Raw genomic sequence first — 26,198 nt, 5'->3', positions numbered from 1 at the left:
CAGCTCAGGGTCTCGCACGTTCCCCTTCTCACAATCAGTCGACCGGCCGAGAGCCCGAGGTCCCTAGGTAACGAACAAAACAGTAGAAGATGAGAAGGAGGAAGAGGAAGAGTTTTGAATTATGCAGAACTTATCAGAATAAAAAACACCCAAAAATTCTTAAAATACACCCAAATATCTTCGTATTACACCCAAATATCTTCGTGTTACACCCAAATTTGCTGCAAATACAGAAAAATATTTTCTCTATGTTTTTTTCTTCTTCTTTTTTTCCTTATTTCTTTCTTTCTATTAGTTAAATGAATGTAAGTTCATCCTCTTTCAAGTAATTTTATAGCATTATGTGTTTCTTCTTCTTCTTTGTTTGATTTTTTTGTTTTTATTCTTGTTAAGAGAGTAAAACAAGAAGAAACTTGAGAAGGTAAAATAAAAAAGAAAAGATGAATAAGAAAAAAAGAAGAAGAAAAATATTGTGATGAAGATAAAAAAAGAAGAAGAAACAGTAGAAGATGAGAATGAAGAAGAGGACAAGTTTTGAATTATGCAAAACTTATCAGAATAAAAATACACCAAAAAATTCTTAAAATACACTCAAATATCTTCGTATTACACCCAAATATCTTCGTGTTACACCCAAATTTGCTGCAAATACAGAAAAATATTTTCTCTAAGTTTTTTTCTTCTTCTTTTTTCCTTATTTCTTTCTTTCTTTTAGTTAAATGAATGTAAGTTCATCCTCTTTCAAGTAATTTTACAGCTTTATGTGTTTCTTCTTCTTCTTTGTTTAATTTTTTTGTTTTTATTCTTGTTAAGAGAGTAAAACAAGAAGAAACTTGAGAAGGTAAAATAAAAAAAAAAGATGAATAAAAAAGAGAAGAAGATGGTGATGATGATGATTAAAAAAAGAAGAAAAAGTAGAAGATGAGAACGAAGAAGAGGAAGAGTTTTGAATTATGCAAAACTTATCAGAATAAAAATACACCTAAAAATTCTTAAACTACACCCAAATATCTTCGTGTTACACCCAAATATTCTCGTACTACACCCAAATTTGCTGCAGAAAAACGTTTCCTCTAATGCTATATTTTTTCTTCTAAATTGAACCACACCTTAGCCTTGGATTCAAAACAATAATCAATTTCGTTCTGCTTCAGTTGACAATCTGAACCTGAATTATTTATTATCTTCAACAACGAGATAACTGAAGATGAAGGAGAAAGGAAAAATGAAAAGAGGAGAAGAAATTTCAATGAAAAAAGAAGGAAGAAGAGAAGGAGGAGGAAGAGGTGGTGTTGATGACGACGATAACGAGAGAGAAAAATTACGAAAAAGAAGAAGAGGCATGAAGAAGAAGAAGAAGAAGAAGAAGAAGAAGAAGAGAGGCACGGAGAAAGAAGAAGAAGGAGAAGAAAAATAGGAGGCACGGAGAAAGAAGAAGGAGAAGAAAAAGAGGAGGCACGGAGAAAAACGTGAAAAACGCGTGAATATAAATGACTTGTATGAAAAAACGCTTGTATATGAAGAATAACTCTAATTTAATATCATGTATGTATATGTAAAAATGAACAATGTAAAAGGTGATGTCTACTTACCAAAAAAGATTATAAATTAATATTTAATAAACAAAATATATAATTAAATAATATTTAAAAAATTAAAATTTATTACAAAACGCAAATTAGACAACGATACCTAAGCTGTTGTAAAAATAATTATGGGAAAATGGTACCCAATTCTTACTCGATAAAAGTTTTTCTCTTTTTATTTATTTCGAATTTGTGACTTAGCCTATTAGGGTCTTTTTTTTTTCATTTGTTCGTTTTAGTTTTCTGGTTTTAGTTATTTTTTGTATTGTTATATCTAATTAGTATAGGTATGAATAGGCACGGACTTACCTATTCATTTGCCCCCCTTTGAGTTTTTAGAAAAAAAAAAGTATTATATATATATATATATATATATATATATATATATATCTTTGTTGTGATGTGTACGTATTTGCTCCTATACTTAAAAAAAATTATTTATGCGTTAAAAAATTTTATATCATTAAATATTAACATACCAATAAAAATTATTGTATTATATAAATTTAATTTATTAGTATTCACAAAATCAAATTTACTCATAATAAACACAAACAAATAATAATAATAATAATAATAATAATAATAATAATTGTCACTCTAGCAAATCAATTAATTAAGTAAAGCTAAGTTTAACTTCTCAAATATAAAATATTTTATTAGTGTTTAATAGTTTTCCTAAAATTGATATATATATATATATATATATATATATATATATATCATTTATTGAATTTTATTATTTTATTTATTTTATGTTTAGACTAACATACAATGATTATTTTCGTTGAAAAAATTTCTACCATAAATTTTATAGAATATCAATTCTGTAATTAAATAAAAAAATTGAATCATTAATTTACAAAAAAAGACATTTGATTATTTAGACCAAATGTAAAAAAAAAAAAAAATTGTGATTGTTTGATTTAAATTTTTTTCTTTTTAACTACTATGTTTTTTCTTTGTCTTTTTAACTATTATGAATTTAAACAAAACGTAGTTTGGTTGTTTTTTGTTTTTATTGTTGGGATTTAGTTATTTTCAGATTTATATATATGAAATACGTTAGATTTTTTTTTGTTTCCCACGGTATCCCCCAACCCGGCAGGTCAAGGACTAATCCGTCGCGGTACTGAGCTCCATTTAAGGGTTTGCCGCTGGCCAATGGGTTGCTGCATGCACAAGGCGAGATTCGAACCCCCGACACTTGCTTAAGCGGACTAGTGAGCTAACCACTAGACCAACCCAACTTGGTTATGAAATACGTTAGATGATATAAATCATTGTTAACTATTTTAGACCTGAAGAAATTATATGACAAACCAAAAACAAGAGAATACCATTAAAAACATTGCATTCATCAGATAATAAACCACAAAATATTCCTCATACACGAAAGAGAAAAACGGCAAGTGTACTTTTGCTATATAAAATCACTATTTATATCAATTTATTTAAATCCTAAACCCTAAACTTTAAATAACAAAACATTAAACTGATATGCGAACCCAACGCAAGGGAGGTTGACAAATAGTATTAACTCATAGTCGGCGCGACAGTGAATGCAGGGGATATGAGCAGCAACTCCAAACCATGGATGGAGTTCTACTCTGCTGCCCTTCAGCGATAGTCATACAGAAAATTCATATGGTCCCGGGTCGAAGAATTCGTCGAGTCACACACCAAATGTTGTTCATCTATTTTAGACATTTGGACTTCAGATGGCCACGAAATTGACAGAATCCCAAAGCACCTTGCTTCACACACGTGAGTAAACCAGCTGCATCAAGCGCGTGAAATAGTTCGATTCCATTCTTTTTTGCCTCCTTGTCGTCCCTACGAAGGAGCAACATCATTGATAGTGCATACTTGACAGCTTCATGGCCCTTGCTTGCGACATTCTGTAGCATTTCCAACCCAATGACGTGGTTACATCGCATGTAGAGCTCACGTAGTGTCTCCCGAAACAGAAGCTTCGGGTGGCCACTCTCCATGCACCGGTTGAAGAATCTTATTGCGTCCGGGTCGCGGTACCACCACCATCTCATGGCATGCAGAGCGGGTATAGAAATACTGGTGTGCACAATATCCTCATCTCCCACCTCACGCGCAGCGTTACATGTCATTCTGAGACTGCACAGGTCCTTAATGGAGTTTGACGCGATTTTAACGGTTATAGCAACCCAAATGTCATGGGGAAGGTAGAGGGTATTTGAGAAACGTTTCATTATCACTTTCTATTAGACGATAGCTTGGAAGGGGATATGTATATACTGCTCTGGATATGGAGTGTAGCAAATAAGTGTGCTACCATATTTATAAGTCCACTGCGTCCTTTCGAATCTTGTTCCCTCAGCCTAAACCGTCGCATCTTATCCTTTTAGATTTTTTTTATTTTTTTCGAAATATATATTTATTAATCGTTTTCGATCATAGAAAAAGAAAAACTAAAAAGTCAAGAAAAAACCCTAAATAAGGGAAACTACATTTCTTGGTAATTTTAGTGTTTATTAAGATTTAGGAAAAGAGGAAAAAAAAGTAGATACATTTGTTACAGTTTTATACGAAAGAGAAAAAAGACAACTATACTTTTGCCACAAAAATATAAAATATAAAATATAATATATATATATATATATATATATATTATAATTAACCTGTGAAGATAAATAACCTTATTAATTAAGAATTTTTTAAATTTATATTTATTGGTTAGTGTATATTTACTTGATAGTTAAAAAATAAAATTTTAAAATTTTTTAATTAGTAATCATATATATATATATATATATATATATATATATATATATAAATAAAGGGTTTGTCTCTGGTGGCTATAAAGATTGAGTGGCTAAGATAGCTAAGATCAAAGAATAAATCAAAATTTGACATGTGGCAAATTTTGGAGTTGAATGAATCATGATTTGACCCTAATAAACATGATTACTAAACACTAAAGAAAAAATAGCTACTTTTCAAAAATATCTTAGTAACATTTAAATTTAAAATTAATAGATAAAAATAAACCTGTGATTAAATAAATTAAAATGTATAATTAATTATTATTTATTATTCTAATTAAATTTTTAATGTATAATTATATATTTATATATATTTTTAGCGAAAATTTCACTCTCCTCCCCTCTATTTACAAAATATACATTTCCCTCTTTTATAACTTTTAAAAAATCTCCTCTTTAATCTATTTTAATTTTTTTGTGTTAACTAAGGTTAACTTTTATCTATTTTCAAAAAAAAATTTATTTTTTACAAAAATACCTTTAACAAAAATTTTATTCTTTTATTATTAAATTTTGCTTACCAAAATACTATTTAATAAATTATTTTTTATTTATTAAATTGGATTTTACCAAAATATTTTTTAAAAAATTTAATAATTAAATTATATTTTTCTATACCCTTCAATAATTTTTTAATTATTAAATTATAATTTTACCAAAATTTTGGTTAATAATTTTTATATTTTACTATTAATTTTTCGATATCAATGTATATTATTTTAAAATTAAATAAAAAAATCTTACCATTGTTAATATGTATAATAATTAATATATATTGATGTTGAAAAATAATTTTACTAAGAGTTTTTTAATATTAAAATAAAATATATTAATATTGAAAAATTAATAGTAAAATATAAAAAAAAAATGTTAACAAAAATTTTAGTAAAATCATAATTTAATAATTAAAAAATTATTGAAGGGTATCTTAGAAAACATAATTTAATTATTAAATTTTTTAAAGAGGAGATTTTTTAAAAGTGGATAAAGTTAAAATTAGTTAATACAAAAAAATAAAATGAATTAAAGAGGAAGTTTTTTAAAAGTTATAAGGAAGGAGAATGTACATTTTATAAATAGAGAGAAGGAGAGTATCATTTTAACATCTCGCAGGGGAGGAGAATAAAATTTTCTCATATTTTTATGAATTTAATTTTGATACACTGTTAATATAAAATAATTTATACAAACATTTAACAATTATGTATTATTATGTCAATAAAAATAATTATTTTTTTATTAACCATATAAATAATTGTCTAAAAAAAATTATAATTAAACAACTATATAAAATATTTTATATTATCAATATAATAAAATTAAATTAAATTTTTATTAATAAGTCTTTTTTTAATATATATTTCACAAGTATGATATATTTAAAAAAAAAAGGATATTTCATCCTCATGTCTTTTTTTTTATTTTTAGATTAATTATTAATTAATGATCAGTCAATTTTCTTGATAATATTCGTAACTTTATTCTTTTATTTTTATTCAGTTTCTTAAGTTACATTATTATTAATTTAAACATTGTTGCCATTTTCGTAAGAATTTAAATTCAACGCAAATTTAAAAACTTTTTCATAATTTTTAAATCAAAATTTTAATTCAATTCGTTAAGTTAAATTGTTATATAGATCACCATAAATTTATATCCGTATGTGTAAAATTTAAATTCAAAATTTTATTAAAAATTTTATCATAGTTTTTAAATCAAAATTTAAATTTACTTTGTTAAGTTAAAGAATTAGTTAAATCACTATAAATTTATGATCACTGTTTTTTAATTTTTTAAATTACAAAGTTATAAGGTGTTAATATTTTTCTCTTTCTTTTACTGTTTTAAACTGTGTGTTTTACAAGTTAGCTCATAATACAAAATTTATCTACTAAATTCTACATACCACATGTCATCTATTTATTGAATGGTCAACTCTTAGTCATGTTTGGCTATATATATATATATATATATATATATATATATATATATATATATATATATATATAATCAGTGTTGGAAAGTGCGACATGAGTACATGACACAAAGATAAAGACCATAACCACATGTAATATTAATTTACGAATAAGACCAGTCTCCAATCATTCACACGATGTAAATAAAGAATAACAAAAGGAAGCATTATAATAACTTGGAAGCCAGTAGCGACAAAGTTCCTTGATCCATGCATCCATTATCATCATCTGGACTTATGTATGCTTTTTTGATTTCTTGCTCCATGCCTCTACCTTGCTCAACACACACTCTTTAAGTTTGTTGAACGGTGTACTGGTTAGATTCACTGCAGTTATTGTCCTAATCTCGTTCTCTCGTAACTGTAAAACGAATGACAATTGCATTTAATATGTCTGGATACTATAATAGTGATAATGTCATTTTTTATTTACGCACACTTACACTCCCATCCATGATTGGGTCGAAATTGTCTCTAATGTTGAGCTGCCCTATGACCCAGATCTCGGAGTTCGTGTTGCATGCTGATCAGACAAATAGATCATTACTATGATTACTAAGGAGAACTCATGAAAGGTTTAAATGGCATGCATGCATATTCTATTGGGTTGCGTACTTCTGTCCATAATTTGATATCCCAACGAGACTCTGTACTAGGAATTCTCTGAAGTTGCTTGGTGGATTCATTAACTCCTTATCGTAGACAGCTGGCGTCATGTGGGATAAGACCTTTGCTTACACGGAGGACACAAAATAAGTCAATCCGCAGATATGTATGTCATGTTGTATGTTATGCCAAAGTGTTGACGAGGCTAAAAGTTATGGGATTATTATTTTACGGATATGGTCTTCCCGGTGTGGCATGTCAAACTGATTAGGCGATGAATCAAGATTGTAAATTACCCAATCTTTAAACAACACGACCATCAGAAACCAGTGGCCCAACGCGTACAACATGAGGACATATATCTGTAAAAATGAACACTTATTTTTTAGTCAGGTGAGACACTTGTGCGTGGTTAGTATGCAATTAAATATGTTCCTCCATTAACAGACAAGTTCAAGGAATCTGGAAAGCCTCATCCATTGTTCCATGTATTGATTGAGCATTAGTTCTGTCGACTTTCCGTTCAAAATATCCTCCTACAATGACAACATTGACGAATAAAATCAGTTGTCATTTTCAAGTGGAGATGACTGAGAACAAACGTTATTGGCGTAACTGATTCATTTTGAGGACCAATATCAGACAGAGTTAACTTACTGTGACTGGCGAAGGCAGGCACCAATATGAGGGAGACGTGGATAGTATCTCAGCACCGATCATTGTCAGGGCTACCATATAGATGATCTGGTTACCAACAACAGCATAACGGCATTTGAGGTTAACACCTTCATAAGATATTTATGTTTTTTCCTCGTCGAGCAAGGTTAAATAGGTGCCATACCTTCTCATCCATGTCATTTCCCAGTAATAAGTTGTGTATATCAATTCTAGCTGTTGACTTGTCTCTGAAACAAAGTTACTTGCTACATGAGGCAAAAAGTGTAAACACGTTAATATATCTGCACTAGGCTAGTTTAAATACCGAGGCGTGAAGTATTACCAAGGGTCAAGACTTCCATCAAAGATATAGGCGAATAAGGCCGACTCACGGTTGTTGAAGTCCATTGTAGGAGTGATCCTAAACTTCATCTACGACACAAGTTTATGTTTAGGGTTAGTCCGTTGTCACATTTAGGGTTAAACTAACTAACCTTTTATTTTCATTTCAACCGGTATACCATTTAGTAGCATGTTTACCTTCTTGCTCGTTGATTGAGTAGACTTTCCGCTGCTGGAGCTCGTCCGCACAGATCTCTTCGTTCCTTCATCGAGTCGTGGTCGTTTCATGTTCCTAGTGGCTGACGGTGGTGTGCAGAATAACTTTTGCATGATGTTGTCGGTGTCTCTTACGGGTGGAGTATTTTTCCCAGCCAAATTCGGGGAAAACGGCATTCCACTTGCGATGCTTGTCCCAACTTTCATGGACTGTGGGATTGACTGTTCATCTGTCTCCCCGTCAGAGTCAAGTATGACGATGGTGTTTTCATGGCTTGCACTAACTAGGTTGTTAGTTTCCTTTTCGAGGTCTCTCTGTCAAAGGTCACATGTTAAACTGTTTAAGATACGTGATACATGCAAGACACGTGAAATACCAGACCAAGTGGTTAACTTAAACCTGGACTTTTTCAACAAGGCCCCTCATTAAGTCCTTGCTGATGAGACCGATCTTTGGAAACGACCACTCATCCTCGGCTTGGAACTGAATATCTTTGACAACGTTTACTTCTTTCGACTGTGGAGATCTGTCCGTGGTTTTGGTGGTAGCTTTGGCTCCACCGGGAAGCTAAATACCATGACAAAATGATGCCAACAATAAGTTATTTGTTGAAAAATTATATTTCTGATGGAGAGTGTGTTTACTACACTAGAAAAAATTTTACCTCAGAAAATTGCAGGAGTTGTGATAGGTCACCGATTTCTTCATCGGGGACCTCGTCGTTTACGTTCCTGCATGAATCCCACACGTGGTTGTTACGGTGAATATTTGTCTAGCATGCATGTGTAACGTAATGCATTTTTTTGTATTCTAAATGTGATAAATACAACTTATCTAACCTGTTTTATGCATCACATTTAAAAGTTGATTGTGGAGCTTTGTCGCCCATTGTTGTTTGTGTTTCGAGTAATGGTAGGTTAGAAGGATGGGTTGGCTTATTTAAATCCAACGCTTCCTATTAATGTTGATGGATTTGTGGTCCGTTTTGGGTGTATGATATGTTGATGGTCGAATATCATGGGTGGAGTCATGGGGATTCGTTCTAGTCGTCTACTATGCGTCGAAGCTTTTGCCTGTATGGTACCTTCGTCTGCGGGATCATTCAAGGATTTGTTCTGTTTCCAAATATGAAAGTTCTGAGCACTCCGATACTAAGAAATTTCCTTTTGCAATCACTTACTCGGAGATGATTACGGTCAAACCTATACAATCCTATCAACAAGCTTCCATTATGGCACAAACTCTAACCATGCCTTCGTCCCACAATAATACATATGTGCTTTATTTTAATAGGTTACTGATGAATCCATATTTGATGATAAATTTTGGCTTAAATTGAATAGATTTCATCACATAAACTCACATTTATTCACTTAAATAGCATACCTTTGTGATTTTCTTCCAAATTGCACTTAATTGTAAAAACATGATTTTTAGGCTCCAAAAATATTAATTTTAATTTTTTTTAAATTCTATTCAATACCTTGGTATGTCTGTTAAGTAATTTCAGGTTTTAGGAATCGAGGATAGATTGGAAGAAATGGAAAAGGAAGCAAGGAATAGTGGAAATTAATGAAGAAATGAGATTTGAGATTTCTACAGACATGCGTACGCATCCTTGATGCCGTGTACGTATCTTTCGTTTTGTTCCTCGTCCATGTACGCGGACCACATTGCCGCGTATGCAGGAATGCTTGCATGGGCCTCATTAATAGAAAGATGCTGAGGGAGATTTTTGAACTCTTTTTGGCCCAGTTTCAAGCCCAATTTGAAGATTAGAGGCTGAGGGGTGAATGAAGCTTGGACACAACATTCCATTAGTTAGATTTTACATAGTTTTGACTTCTAGAGAGAGAAACTCCTCTTTCTCTCTAGGTTTTAGTGTTCTTTGTTCACTCTTACTTCAATCTATGGATTACACCTTTGTTTATTTTAATTTTATTTCTATACTTGTATTTTCTCTTCATTAATTTTACTTAGCACTCCTACAACTCTAGTTAATTTGGGTTATGATTTTGGATCTTGTTGGATTTAATTTCTAGTTAATGCATTGAGGTTTTTCTTGTTTTATTTGTGTTAATTGATTTACTATTGTTGATTGTTGATAGTGGGTAGCTTTAATTTGGATTGCTTTCTCAATTTTATGATGTCTTTTATCAGTGCTCACTAATTGTTTGAGAAAATGTCATTTATGATTATAGAGTAGATTTCTATTATTGGCTTTGGGGTTGAGTAATTAGAGACTCTTGAATTGTAATAATCTAGTGTTGATTAGTAATTGAAGGTTGCTAGTTAGCTTGAACTCCATTACATCTAGTCTTTCACTAGGAATTGACTAGGACTTGTGGACTAGAGTTAATTGTGCTCACTTGATTTTCCTTCAATTGTTAGAGGATAACTAAGTGAGAGAAATAGGCATTTACCATCAGACTTGAGGAAGACAATAAGGATAGAAATTCTAATTCTCACCCCTAGCCAAGGTTTCTTATATTGAGTGAGTGTCATTTCCCTTATTGACTTTGATCTCTTAGCTCTCTTAGCTTTTCATATATTTAGTTATATGTCAATATTATTGCTATCCTTTTATTACATGCTTGTTAGTTAATCAACTGTTTGATTGATAGTTCTAGTTGTTTCAATTTAGTTGTTTGTTGTTCATTGCTTTTAGATTCTTGTCACCTTACTTTTTCCACAATCAATTCAAAAACCACCCAAAATTCCGAACCAATGATATATGTCCTATTGCAATTCCTAGAAAAAACGACTCAGGATTCTACTCCCAATAATTGATTTGATTGTTGTGACATTCTTATAAACTTTGATTGTGGATCACTTGTCAGTTTAGGCTATACTTACGACATTGAGTTGAAAATCCTTTGAAAATTTCTAAGCCGGCATTTATCCCATGTCAGTTACCTCGTAGTGGTATGGGAATGCGAGCTACATATGCCATAGGCGTAATGAATTTACCTTGTTAAAAGGCATCCGTTGGGAGTTGGGATAAAGTCAAAATAGCTTGTAAATTCGATGCTTTTAGCGATCCAGTTTTCTTCCCATCGTACATATTAAACGGTTTGTCAATTGCTTGGGCTATACTCGTTTAAGCATATATATATATATATATATATATATATATATATATATATATATTTCCTATAAAATATACAACATCTATTCATATAATTGTCTCCATGCTTTTAGCCAATGAGTTATAAATTTTGGCATCGTGCGCAAAATAAGAAAATTATAAAATATATTATTTTCCACTATTTAATAAGATATGTACAGAATACCGCTAACATGTATGCATAGGATGATGTTAACTAAGTACTAGCGAATTTTCTACATGGTTATAAGTGTCAATGGTAGCGAAAACTATTGTTACACGCGTCAAGTGGAAACGAACCCAGTTACAGGGACCGTCAAGTGAGTGACTTGCGACCTTGCGCATTACTGGTTATGGTTGGAAACAAAGAAATTAGAACCGTTTCTCTAATTTTAAATTTTTTTAATTTTTTGTATTTTTGCGTTTGATATTATTGAGAGTAATTCTTAAAATTTTACCCTAAACCCTAAACCATATACCATAGATCCTATACCACCAAACTATCAATCTAGTACAAACTATGTATCCTAAACTATAAATCCTAAAGCTATAAACGCTAAATCCTACACCATAAACCCTAAACCTTAAAACCTATACCCTAAACCCTAAACCCCCAAATATTCAATTTAGTATAAACCTTGTATCATACACCCTAAACCCTAAACCCTTAATCGCAAACCCTAAACCCTAAACCCCAAACATTCAATTTAGTATAAACCTTGGATCCTACACCTTAAACCCTAAACTCTGAACTCTAAAGTCTAAACCTTAACCCCTAAATTCTAAATCCCAAACCATACACACCAAACATTCAATTTAGTATAAACCTTGTAGATTACACCCTAAATCCTAAACCATAAAAATTTAATTTAGTATAAACCTTGTACCATACACCCTAAACCCTAAATTCTAATCCCTAAACTCTAAACTCTAAACCCTAAACCCTTAATCGTAAACCCTAAAATCTAAACCATAAACCCCAAACATTCAATTAGTATAAACCTTGTACCCTAAATCCTAAACACTAAACCCTGAACACTAAACCATAACCCTTAAACCATAAACGATGAACCCCAAACATTCAATTTAGTATAAACTGTGTATCCTACACCTTAAATCCTAAATATTCAATTTAGTATAAACCTTGTATAATACACTCTAAACCCTAAATCCTTAACTCTATACCCCAAACTCTAAACCCTAAACTCTTAACCGTAAACCCTGAACCCTAAACCATAAACTCCAAACGTTCAATTTAGTATAAACCTCGTATCCTACACCCTAAATCCTAAACACTAAACTTTAAACCCTAAACCCTCAACCCTAGACACTTAACCCTAAACCCTAAACCTTGAACCCTAAACCATAAATTCTAAATATTTAATTTAGTATAAACCTTGTATCCTACACCCTAACCCCTAAACCCTAAACGTTAAATCATAAACATTCAATTTGGTGTTGGTAACACCATAGATCATAAAGGACTGGCACAAGAAGTAGTAGAGATGACTGAGTAGACTTGGGAAAGATTAGAATAAGATAAATCCTTACTATTTGTGGTTAGTTATTTTCTTTCTCCTTTACTTTCATCTTTTCTATTTTAGTTTTTCTTGTTTTTCTCTTTTATTTACTTTTTTTTTCCTGCATACATAGCATATTCTATCTTTCTTTTCTTATCTTAAACTTAAAATTTGAATACTTATTCCTCTAGTAACTATTTTTATGCAGGATATCTTGATAAAAGGATTGAATTAAATAATTCAAAAACAAATAGTGGAGGTGCTTAAGTATATGTGGTTACATTTGAAAAATATGAAATGCTTGAATCTTGTGGAAGTGAAAAAAGAATCTTAAAAAAAACAAAAATTTAAAGAAGTATTATGAAGATTCGACCATCAATTACTTGATGCAGTTTCAAATTCAAAAAAAAAAAGAGGGAAAAATCAAATGATTAGGGCCAGATATGTGCATGTGATATTTCTATTTTAAGGATAGACTTGGCCTAGTGAATTCGAGGGGTACTTTATCAGCCAATAACTTGGGCCAACTGGATTGGGATTATCAATTGAAAGTCTACTTAAAGAGTCACCTTGAAACAAAATATTAAGAAGTCCAAAGAGGCTCTGAGCATCGATGTCCAGTCAAAACCCTAGTTATGTGCTTGTGGTGTGACTATGTCAAAGAGAGACTTGGATAATTAGATCCGAGGGGTACTTTCTCACTCGGTAACTTGGGCCAACTGGCTCGAGATTATCGATTGAAAGTCTGTTAAGAGCTACCTTGTGACAAAACACTAAGAGTCAAAAGCCCGCAAAGATCTCTCCCCTAACCTAAATAAGAAGTAAACTGCCTTCAAGTCATACAAATTTAAAAGGATTTTCATAATATAATTCGAATTTCAGTTTTGAAAATTCCTAAATCCTAAGTATGCAAGATTATAAAGGATAAGAGAAGCCGAATGTAACCACAAGGATTATCATAAATCCCACTTTTGTTTTCAAGCTTGAAAGTCTTTTAGATCGTTTTCATTAAGCTAAACTCTGTTTATCTTTCTTTTTGCTTGAGGACAAGCAAAGTTTTAAGTTTGGTGTTGTGATGACACGTTATCTTAAATGATTTTTAAGGTCCTTTTTCATTTATTTTCTTAGGTTTTAATCAAATTTTTTATGTTTTCCAAGAAAATTTAATAAATAATCAAATATTTTGAATTGGGATAGTGTTTTTATGTTTTTAGGAATTTTGGGTTCAAAAACAATCAAGAATTGAAGCTTTTTCACAAAGAAAATACAAATGCAGTAAAAGCGTGGCCTAAGGAATCAAAAGTGTGCCTTAAAGGAAAAGAAACAGAGCCAAAAGCAACATGCAAGGACATGCTTAGCATCAACTCCATGCCTAGCGGAAGACCTGTGCGCCCGACGGAAGACCTGCACACCCGGCGGCCTTGTTGCACGCCCAACGGCCTCCCTTTCCATGCCCAGCATGCCTTGTGGCTCCCTTTCCACGCCCCAGCGGGGTCCTCCCAAGGAAGATGTAATTTTAGGCCTTTTTTTCCCAACTTTCTTCTAATGAAAGCCCGGATTAAGGATAACTACAACTCTTAGAAGCAATAATTAAGGCCCAAACTTAGTTATCCATATCATTAGAAACCTTAATTACATATAGAATGTTGAAGACTCTATAAGATTAGTTATTAATTCTTTCTAGAAACATAATAGATTCGGTTGTTATATTTGATTTGAATTATTTTGAATTTGAATTTGCAAGTCAGTAGATTAGTTATCTTATCTTCCTCTCCAAAAGATAAGATTAGTTTAGTTTGAATTTGAATTCTAAAATTAGGATTAAAATAAGTGAACCTAGTTCATAGAGAGAACATTAAGCTCCTTTGTAATCTCTTTTCATTGTTTTCTTTCCTTTTCCATGGGTAACTAATTCTTTGTCAAAGGATTATGAGCTCTGTTTATGTTTTCTATGGGTTATTAATCTTGGTTTATTTTATTCTGAAGTTTTGCATTGATCTATTTCATGATTGAGTTATTCGTTCTTCATTCGGATTAGTGGTATCAAAAGGTATGCTAATTTCTTTTGAATTCTTTTATTGTAATCGAAAAATTTGATATTTGAATTAAAGTTTGAAAATTCTTTCACATGACTCTTTGAATTTGGCTAGGAATAGTGGTTCAATTAATGTGCGACACATGCATGATTTTCAATCACTCTAATTTTGAATAAGTGACATATAATTCGGATTAGAACAATTTTTGAAAATTGTGTTTTTCTTCTAAGATGTAATCGGACAGGACTAGCTTGAATATGTGATATGTAATTTGACCTAAGGACTACTTTTAAATCTTATTAGAAAACTAAATAAATTTTTGTGCTTAATCTCTTGATTAATTAATTGATGACTAATAATTATTGCTTGAGAAACTGAGGAGCCAAGGACTTTAAATCAGTTACTAAAGATTTATCGTGAAAAATCTTTGCAAACTTCAAGATAAGTGAACAAGGTTCGATTTCTCTAAAAGCATAAACATCTCCGAAGTCCTTGACTCTCATCATCACTGTTTTCTCTCAAATCAACATTCAAGCTCTCTGTTCATAAGCATTCAAGCACTAAAGGTTCTCAAGCTCTCAGCAAGATACAATCTTGCCCCCTTTCAAATTAGGTTCTTTTGATCTAATTATGTATTTAATCTGTCCTTTAATTACTGAATCCTTTAATCCTCGTAGGAACGATATCCACTTACCATGGTATTACTTGAACGATCCGGTGCACTTGCTAGTATCCGTGAGCTTTAATTTTCGCTCATCACTTGTAGCTTAATTACTTCTCCTTATCGGTTTCAATAGGACACAACGACTTACACTATTATTATCTAAACATAATAAGATTTTTTTGATAGATAAAAAATTATAAGCACACAAAACACAAGGCTTATTAAATAAAAAATATTGCCCATGCATGTAACATGCAAATAAATTTCTTGTCTTATCACAACTATGTCACACTCATGAATATTTTCTCCAAAAGTACTGTCAAATAAAATTCATCAAAACACTCTCACAAAATCAATCATAAGCATCACTTCTCCTTTAGTAACCAAATACTAATCTCACCAATATTTCATGCATAAATCTTTTGTAGATAAAAATTCTTTTGTGACACTTATTATTTTTTCTTTGATCACCACTCCTTATTTTTTGAGTAACTCAAATATCATAGTAGTTTTAAAATTCTCCAAAGCCATTTTTGGGACTTGGTAACAATATGTCATGTCATCTAATTATCCAAAAAAAAACGAAAGAAATCCATTTCAAATTTTCGGCCTATCTACCAAAAAACGCATAATGAAAATAGGTGTTAATCAAATTTTCTTAATAGCAGACACTCCTAACAAATACTGAACTACTACTGACATTACCTACTCCTACTGGTTCCTTCGAGCTTTAGGAAATCCTAACAACAAAATCCCACAAATACGTCAAAGAGAGGATGTAGGCCACGTTGGATCCATTGGTATGAATGTTTTATTTCATCCATACCTTAGAATTTCCCATAAATAAATGGGTTGCAAAGACTTATGGGTAAACCATGAAGACATGTTGAACGATGCCTTTGGACTAACAGTCCAAATGAATTATTTTTATGAACTAGTATGATCGAAACCAGAAATCATTCCCCCAATCATGTCCACCAAAAATGGAACCCTTAATAGGTATTCTAATTTTTTCATGTTCGGCCCACACAGATTGGAAAAAAAATCCTACACCATTGAATGCTAATACGTTGTTGAAATTTCTTCCACATCATTGGGACCGTTTTTAATTAACACTATCAAGTGAGCCCCCAACTGATAGCATCGCGAATATTCCATTTGAAAAAAAATACATAATCAATTAGGAGGCAATAAGTAATAAACAACCATAATGATTGGGGCTTAGTTGAAGACAATATTTAGAGTCAACAACGTCGCTCAGGTCTTTTCAATTTTTTTTACAAGGAACGCTCATGTTGACATCAACGCAACATACAATACTTAGTCGTTTTATGCCATGGATACACTGGCAACGGTTAAAAAATCCATAAACTTATAAAAAATTCCACTGAGAATTCAATCTTAAAATGGAATGTCAAGCTAGAACAATAGAGTACATTGATCACTTACTAGTAACCCCAACACTAGATGGCGTATCAAGAGAGGCTATCATCTCCATCTTCTGTGGCAGGCATCACAAGTAGAAAGAAATGAATATGAAGAGTGCATTCATCATAAACAGTCATTAGACTTCACGACACTAGCATTACCAAGCATACCCTGCCCTTTATGTCCGCATCTACATTCATTCTGCCATCTGCGCCATCTTGAATAGCATGTGAGAGTGAACCCCGACCCAAACTTTTCACTCGAGATATCTCCACACTACCAATTGAAATCGCTCGCACATTGAGGATCATGAGTAGAGTACGATGGTCCAAGGTACGTTTGAGCCAGTAACATCAAAATTATCCACTTGCATGAATGAAAAAACAAACCAATTCAACCTACTAATGCATATATACTATGTTATCCACATCACACGTCCCGCATATATCATTCTAACACTGGAGAATCTAAACCCAACAGACATATAATGATAGTAAATCAAATAACCTGTCTATGTGGTCCACTCTCTCTTATGGAATCAATATGGATATTGTGATGATCCAACTCCCCACGTTGAGCCTTTTCGACCTTATGACCAGTGCGTTCAAGACAGGTTCATTTGGTATGATCCTATCTCTTACACGTCGCACATTTCCATTGCAACGATTTCTTTTTTGGCACCCGAGGTACTCCCTTAGTTCTCACAATATCGGGATCACGGATGTCCACCAACGGCACATCAAGCTTGCCGTTTAGCTTGTTAGAACACATATTCCAATTTCGTACATAACTCCTATATCCTCTTCATGGAAACCATAAATAGATCAAATTATTGTATCCCTAAGAAAGAACAACCAATGGGACGTAGAATGCAGATCCCATGACGAAGTAGAAATCCCCAGTCACCATCATTCGATGGTTTTTCAACATAATCGTCAAGACATTTTGCATGCTTCGTCCATCGCTTCAATACCAACCATTCTGGGACCTTCATGAAGTGCTTATGCTTCATCATAAAGAACATATGCTTGCATGAGAACTTGCGTGTATCACAAAAGTAGCAATCACATTCCAACCTTCCCATATTCTTATCGCGTAACACCACAACATGCCGCCTAGGATGACCATATTGTTCAACCGTATGCACCTTGGTGGTAAGTGACCACCGAACCCGCACAAAGTTAACTAACGAAACAACTTCTATTTCCTTCTTCACATCAACAAAGAAAGCCCTCGTGTACACCGAAGTGAAAAACTCTTCGATAGAGTCTAACAATGTCGTCAAGACTGAGTCACCATAATAGATATGAACTAAGAGAGTAGCTCATTATTTCGAAACTCCCGTAGAACAAGTTCAAGGTTTTGAACAAGCTCTAACATTGTGTGCTTAAATTGAAGAAACTTCTTCACGACGCTCTTAATACCCTCATACCTCGAGGTAGTCTTCAACCCGGCACAAAATTTACCACGTAGGTATGTATTGTCTCATATATCCTTTCCATACACTTGATTTTCTCACAATGTATCATGCAATTCATACTCAGCTGATGCTTGGCCCCACTCAGTCTTGAAGTCATCGATGCCTATGTTTGCATAAAGTCACCTGTTGAATAGCTTACGTAAAGCCACATCCTTTATGTTAGACGTGACATTCTTCTCAATGTGCCATGCACATAGTTGATGGGTGGCCTTTGAAAAAACTATCCTAACAGTCTCTCTGGTCGAATTATCTCTATCGGTAATAACAACTGACAACGGCTTGTTGCACATGACCTCCCAAAAATTCTCTAACAACCATGTATATGATGTGATGCTCTTGTCTAGCACCAACTCGAACCCAAATATGCAAGTCTGCTTGTAATTGTTACATCCAGAAAAAATCACCAGAGGCTACTTGTATTTATTCTTCCTATATGTCGAGTCGAAAACAAGGACATTGCCGAAGTACTGATAGTCAAGCCTATTGCCACCGTTAGCCTAGAATAAATTTGCAAGCATGTCATCTACAATAACATTATATCTAGCCATAGACATAGGGTTCGCATTCACTTTTCCCTCCAAGTACACTATAGTCGAGTTCGCATTCCCATCATCTATCCTTACACGTGTACTCTTGTTAACATAGTTGTAAGCATCCTTCTTCAAAACTTCATCTAACGAATACCCTCCAGCCATGCCAGCTAAATACTACATCGTCTTAGACGTTGAAAGTCTATACCCTTATGGTGGACAAAATTCTGATCATCAACAATGGCTCCAAAGACTTGGTAGCGCTCTCAAACATAAATCACACTTTGTCACAACTCCGCACAACTAACCAACAAGTGTACTTGGTCGTCCAAGTAATACCTTATGTGAGTAAGGGTCGATCCGATAGAGATTGTTGGTATGAAGCAAGCTATGGTCATCTTGTAAATCCCAGTCAGGCGGATTTAACTAATTTAAGAGATTATTGGTTTTTCGAATAATAATAATAAATTAAATAGAAAATAAAGATAAAGTTACTCATGTAATTCAATGGTGGGAATTTCAGATAGGCGTATGGAGGTGCTGTATTCCTTCTGAATCTCTGCTTTTCTATTGCCTTCATCCAATCATTCTTTCTCCTTTCCATGGCAAGCTGTATGTAGGGCATCACCGTTGTTAATGGCTACATTCTATCCTCTCAGTGAAAATGGTCCAAATGCTCTGTCACAGTACGGCTAATCATCTGTCAGTTCTCGATCATGTTGGAATAGAATCCCTTGATTCTTTTGCGTTTGTCATCACGCCCAGCAATCGCGAGTTTGAAGCTCGTCACAGTCATTCAATTCCAGAATCCTACTCGGAATACCACAGACAAGGTTAGACTTTCCGGATTCCCATGAATGCGGCCATCAATTCTAGCTTATACCACAAAGATTTTGATTAAGGGATCCAAGAGATATGCGTCCGGTCTAAGGTAGAACGGAAGTGGTTGTCAGTCACGCGTTCATAGGTGAGAATGATGATGAGTGTCACGGATCATCACATTCATCATGTTGAATTGCAACGAATATCTTAGAATAAGAACAAGTCGAATTGAATAGAAAAGAGTAGTACTTGCATTAAAACTTGAGGTACAGCAGAGCTCCACACCCTTAATCTATGGTGTGTAGAAACTCCATTGAAAATACATAAGTGATGAAGGTTCAGGCATGACCAAATTGTCAGCCCCCAAAATCTGATCACAGGATCAAAAATACAATCCAGGATGAAAATATAATAGTAAAAAATCCTATTTATACTAGACTAGCTACTATGGTTTACAGAAGTAAGTAATTGATGCAGAAATCCACTTCCAGGGCCCACTTGGTGTGTCCTTGGGCTGAGCTTAATCTATCCACAAGCTGAGGCTTCTCTTGGAGTTGAACGCCAAGTTGTAACGTGTTTTGAGCGTTCAACTCTGGTTCGTGACGTGTTTCTGGTGTTTGACTCCAGAATGCAGCATGGAACTGACGTTGAGCGCCAGTTTACGTCGTCTAATTACGAATAAAGTATGGACTATTATATATTGCTAGAAAGCTCTGGATGTCTACTTTCTAACGCCGTTGAGAGCGTGTAATTTGGAGTTTTGTAGCTCCAAAAATTCCATTTTGAGTGCAGGGAGGTCAGATTCCAACAACATCAGTAGTCCTTTGTCAGCCTCCTAGCAGAGTTTTGCTCAGGTCCCTCAATTTCAGCCAGAAATTACCTGAAATCACCGAAAAACATTCAAACTCATAGTAAAGTCCAGAAATGTGAATTTAGCATAAAAACTAATGAAAACATCCCTAAAAGTAACTAGATCATACTAAAAACTACCTAAAAACAATGCCAAAAAGCGTATAAATTATCCGCTCATCACAACACCAAACTTAAATTGTTGCTTGTCCCCAAGTAACTAAAAATCAATTAGGATAAAAAGAAGAGAATGTATTATAAATTCCAAAATATCAATGAATATTAATTCTAATTAGATGAGCGGGACTTGTAGCTTTCTGCTTCTGAACAGTTTTGGCATCTCACTTTTTCCTTTGAAGTTTAGAATGATTGGCTTCTCTAGGAACTTAGAATTTCAGATAGTGTTATTGATTATCCTAGTTAAGTATGTTGATTCTTGAACACAGCTACTTTTATGAGTCTTAGCCGTGGCCCTAAGCACTTTGTTTTCAAATATTACCACCGGATACATAAATGCCACAGACACATGACTGGGTGAATCTTTTCAGATTGTGACTCAGCTTTGCTAGAGTCCCCAGTTAGAGGTTTCCAGAGCTCTTAAGCACACTCTTTTTGCTTTGAATCACGAATTTAACCACTCAGTCTCAAGCTTTTCACTTGGACCTACATGCCACAAGCACATGGTTAGGGACAACTTGATTTAGCCGCTTAGGCCTGGATTTTATTTCCTTGGGCCCTCCTATCCATTGATGCTCAAAGCCTTGGATCCTTTTTACCCTTGCTTTTTGGTTTTAAGGGCTATTGGCTTTTTCTACTTGCTTTTTCTTTTTCTTTCTCTTTTTTTTCTCCAAATTTTTTTTTGCAAGCCTTTGCTTCTTTCACTGCTTTTTCTTGCTTCAAGAATCAAATTTCATGATTTTTCAGATTGTCAATAACATTCTCTTTGTTCATCATTCTTTCAAGAGCCAATAATTTTAACATTCATAAACAACAAGATCAAAATTATGCACTGTTCAAGCATTCATTCAGAAAACAAAAAGTATTGTCACCACATCAATATAATTAAACTAAATTCAAGGATAATTTCGAAATTCATGTACTTCTTGTTCTTTTGAATTAGAAACATTTTTCATTTAAGAGAGGTGAAGGATTCATGGATTTATTTATAGCCTTAAGACATAGTTACTAAATACTAATGATCATGAAGTAGAGACACAAAACATAAACAAACATAAAGCATAAAAATAGAAAAACAAAAAAAAAATTAAGAACAAGGAATGAGTCCACCTTAGTGATGGTGGCGCTTTCTTCTTGAATAGCCAATGATGCTTTTTGAGCCACTTTATGTCTCTTCCTTGCCTTTGTTGCATGATCCCTAGTGATTTTGGTGCTCCTATCCTTAGTTGCCCCCAATAATTATGTGGAGGAACATGTATCCCCTGAGGTATCTAAGAGATTTCTTGATGAGGGAATTCCTCATGCTCTCTTGATGTGCAGTCAAATGCTCTATTACTGAGCTTTGGAGCCTTGAGATGAATCTCTCCATCTCCCATGACTCAGAGGTGGAAGCAATTGTCTTCCCTTTTTCTTCTTTTTTTTTGAGATTTCTCTGGCCTTAGGTGCCATCAATGGTTATGGAAAAGCAAAAAAACTATGCTTTTACCACACCAAACTTAGAATGTTGCTCGCCCTCGAGCAAAAGAAGAAAGAATAAAAGAAGAAGAAGATATGGAGGAGAGGGAGAGAGGTGTGTATTCGGCTATGTAGGGTGGGTTTGGGTGGGAAAGAGATGATGGATGTGAGTGGTGAAGAGGTAATAGGGAAGAGTGGATGGATGTGTGTGGTGAAGAGGTAATGGGGAAGAGAGATTGAGGTGATTGGTGAAGGATTTTTGGGAAAGTGTGTTATAGGATTATTAGGAGGTAAGGTGAGAATATGGTAGGTGGGGATCCTGTGGGGTCCACAGACCCTGAGATGATCCTGTGAGATCCACAGATCCTGAGGTGTCAATGATTTACATCCCTGCACCAATTAGGCATGTAAAATGCCTTTGCATGCAATTCTGGCATTTAGACGCCGAAGTGATGCTCATTCTGGGCGTTCAACGCCCATGTGTAGCATGTTGCTAGCGTTGAACGCCAGTTCTATGCTTGTTACTGGCGTTCAGCGCCAGCTTTCCTCAGAGCATATTCCTGACATTCAAATACCAGGATGTTGCTTGTTTCTGGTGTTCAGCGCCAGATCCATGCTCTGTTCTGCCGTTGAACGCCAGCCAGATGCTCCTTACTGGCGTTTAAACGCCAGTAAGTCCTTCCTCCGGGGTGTGATTTTTCTTCTGCTATTTTTTATTCTGTTTTTAATTTTAATATTTTTTTCGTGACTCCACATGATCATGAACCTAATAAAACATAAAAGAACAATGAAAATAAAATAGAATTAGATAAATAAAAATTGGGTTGCCTCCCAACAAGCGATCTTTTAATGTCACTAGCTTGACAATGGGCTCCAAGAGAGCCTTACAGGTGATCAAGTCAATGTTGTATAGTCCCAACACCAAACTTAGAGTTTGGTTGTGGGGATTCAACACCAAACTTAGAGTTTGGTTGTGGCCTCCCAACACCAAACTTAGAGTTTGATTGTGGGGGCTCTGTTTGTCTTTGTACTGAGAGAAGCTCTGCATGCTTACTCTCCCTTGTTACAGAAGGATAGCCGTGTGCCTTAAACACAAGATAGTCCCCATTCAATTGAAGGACTAATTCTCCTCTGTTAACATCTATCACAGCTTTTGCTGTGGCTAGGAAAGGTCTTCCAATGATGATGCATTCATCCTCTTCCTTCCTAGTGTCTAAGATTATGAAATCAGCAGGAATGTAAAGGCCTTTAACCTTTACCAACACGTCCTCTACTAATCCATAAGTTTGTCTTACTGACTTGTTTGCCAATTGTAATGAGAATAAGGCAGGCTGTACCTCAATGACCCCAACTTCTCCATTACAGAGAGTGGCATAAGATTTATGCCTGACCCTAGGTCACACAGAGCTTTTTTAAAGGTCATGGTGCTTATGGTACAGGGTATTAAGAATTTCCCTGGATCTTGTTTCTTTTGAGGTAAAGTTTGCTGAACCCATGTATCAAGTTCACTAATGAGCAAGGGAGGTTCACCTTCCCAAGTCTCATTACCAAATAACTTGGCATTCAGCTTCATGATGGCTCCTAGATATTGAGCAACTTGCTCTCCAGTTACATCTTCATCCTCTTCAGAGGAAGAATAATCTTCAGAGCTCATGAATGGCAGAAAGAGATTTAATAGAATCTCTATGGTCTCTATACGAGCCTCAGATTCCTTTGGATCCTCAATAGGGAACTCCTTCCTGCTTGAGAGACGTCCTATGAGATCTTCCTCATTGGGATTCGCATCCTCTCCCTCCTCCTTGCATTCGGCCATATTGATTATATCAATGGACTTGCACTCTCTTTTTGGATTCTCTTCTGTATTGCTTGGGAGAGTACTAGGAGGAGTTTCAGTGATTTTCTTACTCAGCTGGCCTACTTGTGCCTCCAGATTTTTGATGGAGGATCTTGTTTCATTCATGAAACTTAAAGTGGCCTTAGACAGATCAGAGACTAAATTTGCTAAGTTAGAGGTATTCTGTTCATAATTCTCTGTCTATTGTTGAGAAGATGATGGATAAGGTTTGATATTGCTGAGCTTATTTCTTCCACCATTATTAAAGCCTTGTTGAGGCTTTTGTTGATCCTTCTATGAGAAATTTAGATGATTTCTCCATGATGAATTATAGGTGTTTCCATAAGGTTCACCCATGTAATTTACCTCTGCCATTGCAGGGTTCTCAGGATCATAAGCTTCTTCTTCAGAAGATGCCTCTTTAGTACTGTTGGATGCATTTTGCCATCCATTCAGACTTTGAGAAATCATGTTGACTTGCTGAGTCAACACTTTATTCTGAGCCAATATGGCATTCAGAGCATCAATTTCAAGAACTTCCTTCCTCTGAGGCGTCCCATTATTCACGAAATTCCTCTCAGAAGTATACATGAATTGGTTATTTGCAACCATGTCAATAAGTTCCTGAGCTTCTGCAGGCGTTTTCTTTAGGCGAATGGATCCACCTGCAGAGTGGTCTAATGACATCTTGGAAAACTCAGATAGACCATAATAGAATATATCTAACATGGTCCACTCTGAAAACATGTCAGAAGGACACTTTTTGGTCATCTGCTTGTATCTTTCCCAAGCTTCATAGAGGGATTCACCATCTTTTTGCTTGAAGGTCTGAACATTCACTCTAAGCTTGCTCAGCTTTTGAGGAGGAAAGAATTTATCCAAGAAGGCCGTGACCAGCTTATCCCAGGAGGCCAGGCTATCTTTAGGTTGTGAGTCCAACCATGTTCTAGCTCTGTCTCTTACAGCAAAAGGGAAAAGCATGAGCCTGTAGACTTCAGGATCTACTCCATTTGTCTTAACAGTCTTACAAATCTGCAAGAACTTAGTTAAAAACTGGTAAGGATCTTCAGATGGAAGTCCATGAAACTTGCAGTTCTGTTGCATTAGAGCAACTAATTGAGGTTTTAGCTTAAAATTGTTTGCTCCAATGGCAGGAATTGAGATGCTTTTTCCATCAAACTTGGACGTGGGTTTAGTAAAATCACCAAGCATCCTCCTTGCATTATTGTTGTTGGGTTCGGCTGCCATCTCCTTCTCTTGTTCAAAAATTTCAGAAAGGTTGCCTCTGGATTGTTGTAATTTAGCTTCTCTTAGTTTCCTCTTCAGAGTCCTTTCAGGTTCAGGATCAGCTTCAACAAGAGTACATTTTTCCTTGTTCCTGCTCATATGAAAGAGATGAGAAAAAGAAAAGGCAGAGGAATCCTCTATGTCACAGTAAAGAGGATCCTTATTATCAGTAGAAGAAAAAGGGGGATAAGGATTAAGAAGAAGGAATAATCCAAACACAAGGGTAAGGATAGAGAAAGTGATTGGAGATGAAGAGAGGTGAAGAGAAGTATTAGTAAATAAATAAATAAATAGAAGAAGATGAGAGAGAGAATTCGAAAATTAATTTTGAAAAGGAGATAGTGATTTTCGAAAATTAAAGATGTAATAGAATTAAAATTAAAATTTAAAACAATCAATCAATTAATTTAAAAAGAATTTTGAAAAAGGGATGAGATATTTTCGAAAATTAGAGAGGGAGAAGTAGTTAGGTGGTTTTGAAAAAGATAAGAAACAAACAAAAAGTCAAATAGTTAGTTGAAAAAGATTTGAAAATCAAATTTGAAAAGATAAGAAGATAAGAAGTTAGAAAAGATATTTTAAAATTAAATTTTTGAAAAAGATAAAATTTTGAAAAAGATATGATATAAAAGATAAGATAAGATAGATTTAATTTTTAAAATTAAAACTAATTACTTGACTAACAAGAAACTAAAAGATAAGATTCTAAAATTTAAAGATTGAACCTTTCTTAACAAGAAATTAACAACTTCAAATTTTTGAACCAATCACATTAATTGTTAGCATAATTTTCGAAAATAAAGATAAAATTAAGAAAAAAAATTTT

At 33.9% G+C, this 26,198-nt stretch overlaps 1 protein-coding gene across 1 annotated transcript; it reads right to left on the bottom strand.

Annotated features, from left to right (window-relative positions):
* Window positions 1–3,283: 3,283 nt before the first annotated feature.
* On the bottom strand, window positions 3,284–3,814 carry LOC112745353 (putative F-box protein At1g67623). The gene has a single exon (XM_025794866.1). The coding sequence runs from the start codon at window positions 3,812–3,814 to the stop codon at window positions 3,284–3,286; it is 531 nt and encodes a 176-aa protein (XP_025650651.1).
* Window positions 3,815–26,198: the final 22,384 nt, after the last annotated feature.

Source organism: Arachis hypogaea, chromosome 1 (genome assembly GCF_003086295.3).
Source record: "Arachis hypogaea cultivar Tifrunner chromosome 1, arahy.Tifrunner.gnm2.J5K5, whole genome shotgun sequence".
Taxonomy (NCBI): Eukaryota; Viridiplantae; Streptophyta; class Magnoliopsida; order Fabales; family Fabaceae; genus Arachis; species Arachis hypogaea.
The sequence above is the reverse complement of the archived record's forward strand: the minus strand, read 5'-3'. Positions and strand labels throughout refer to the sequence as shown.

Excerpts from the sequence above, each read along its gene's own strand:
- LOC112745353 (XM_025794866.1), bottom strand. The coding sequence starts at position 3,814 with ATGAAACGTTTCTCAAATACCCTCTACCTTCCCCATGACATTTGGGTT.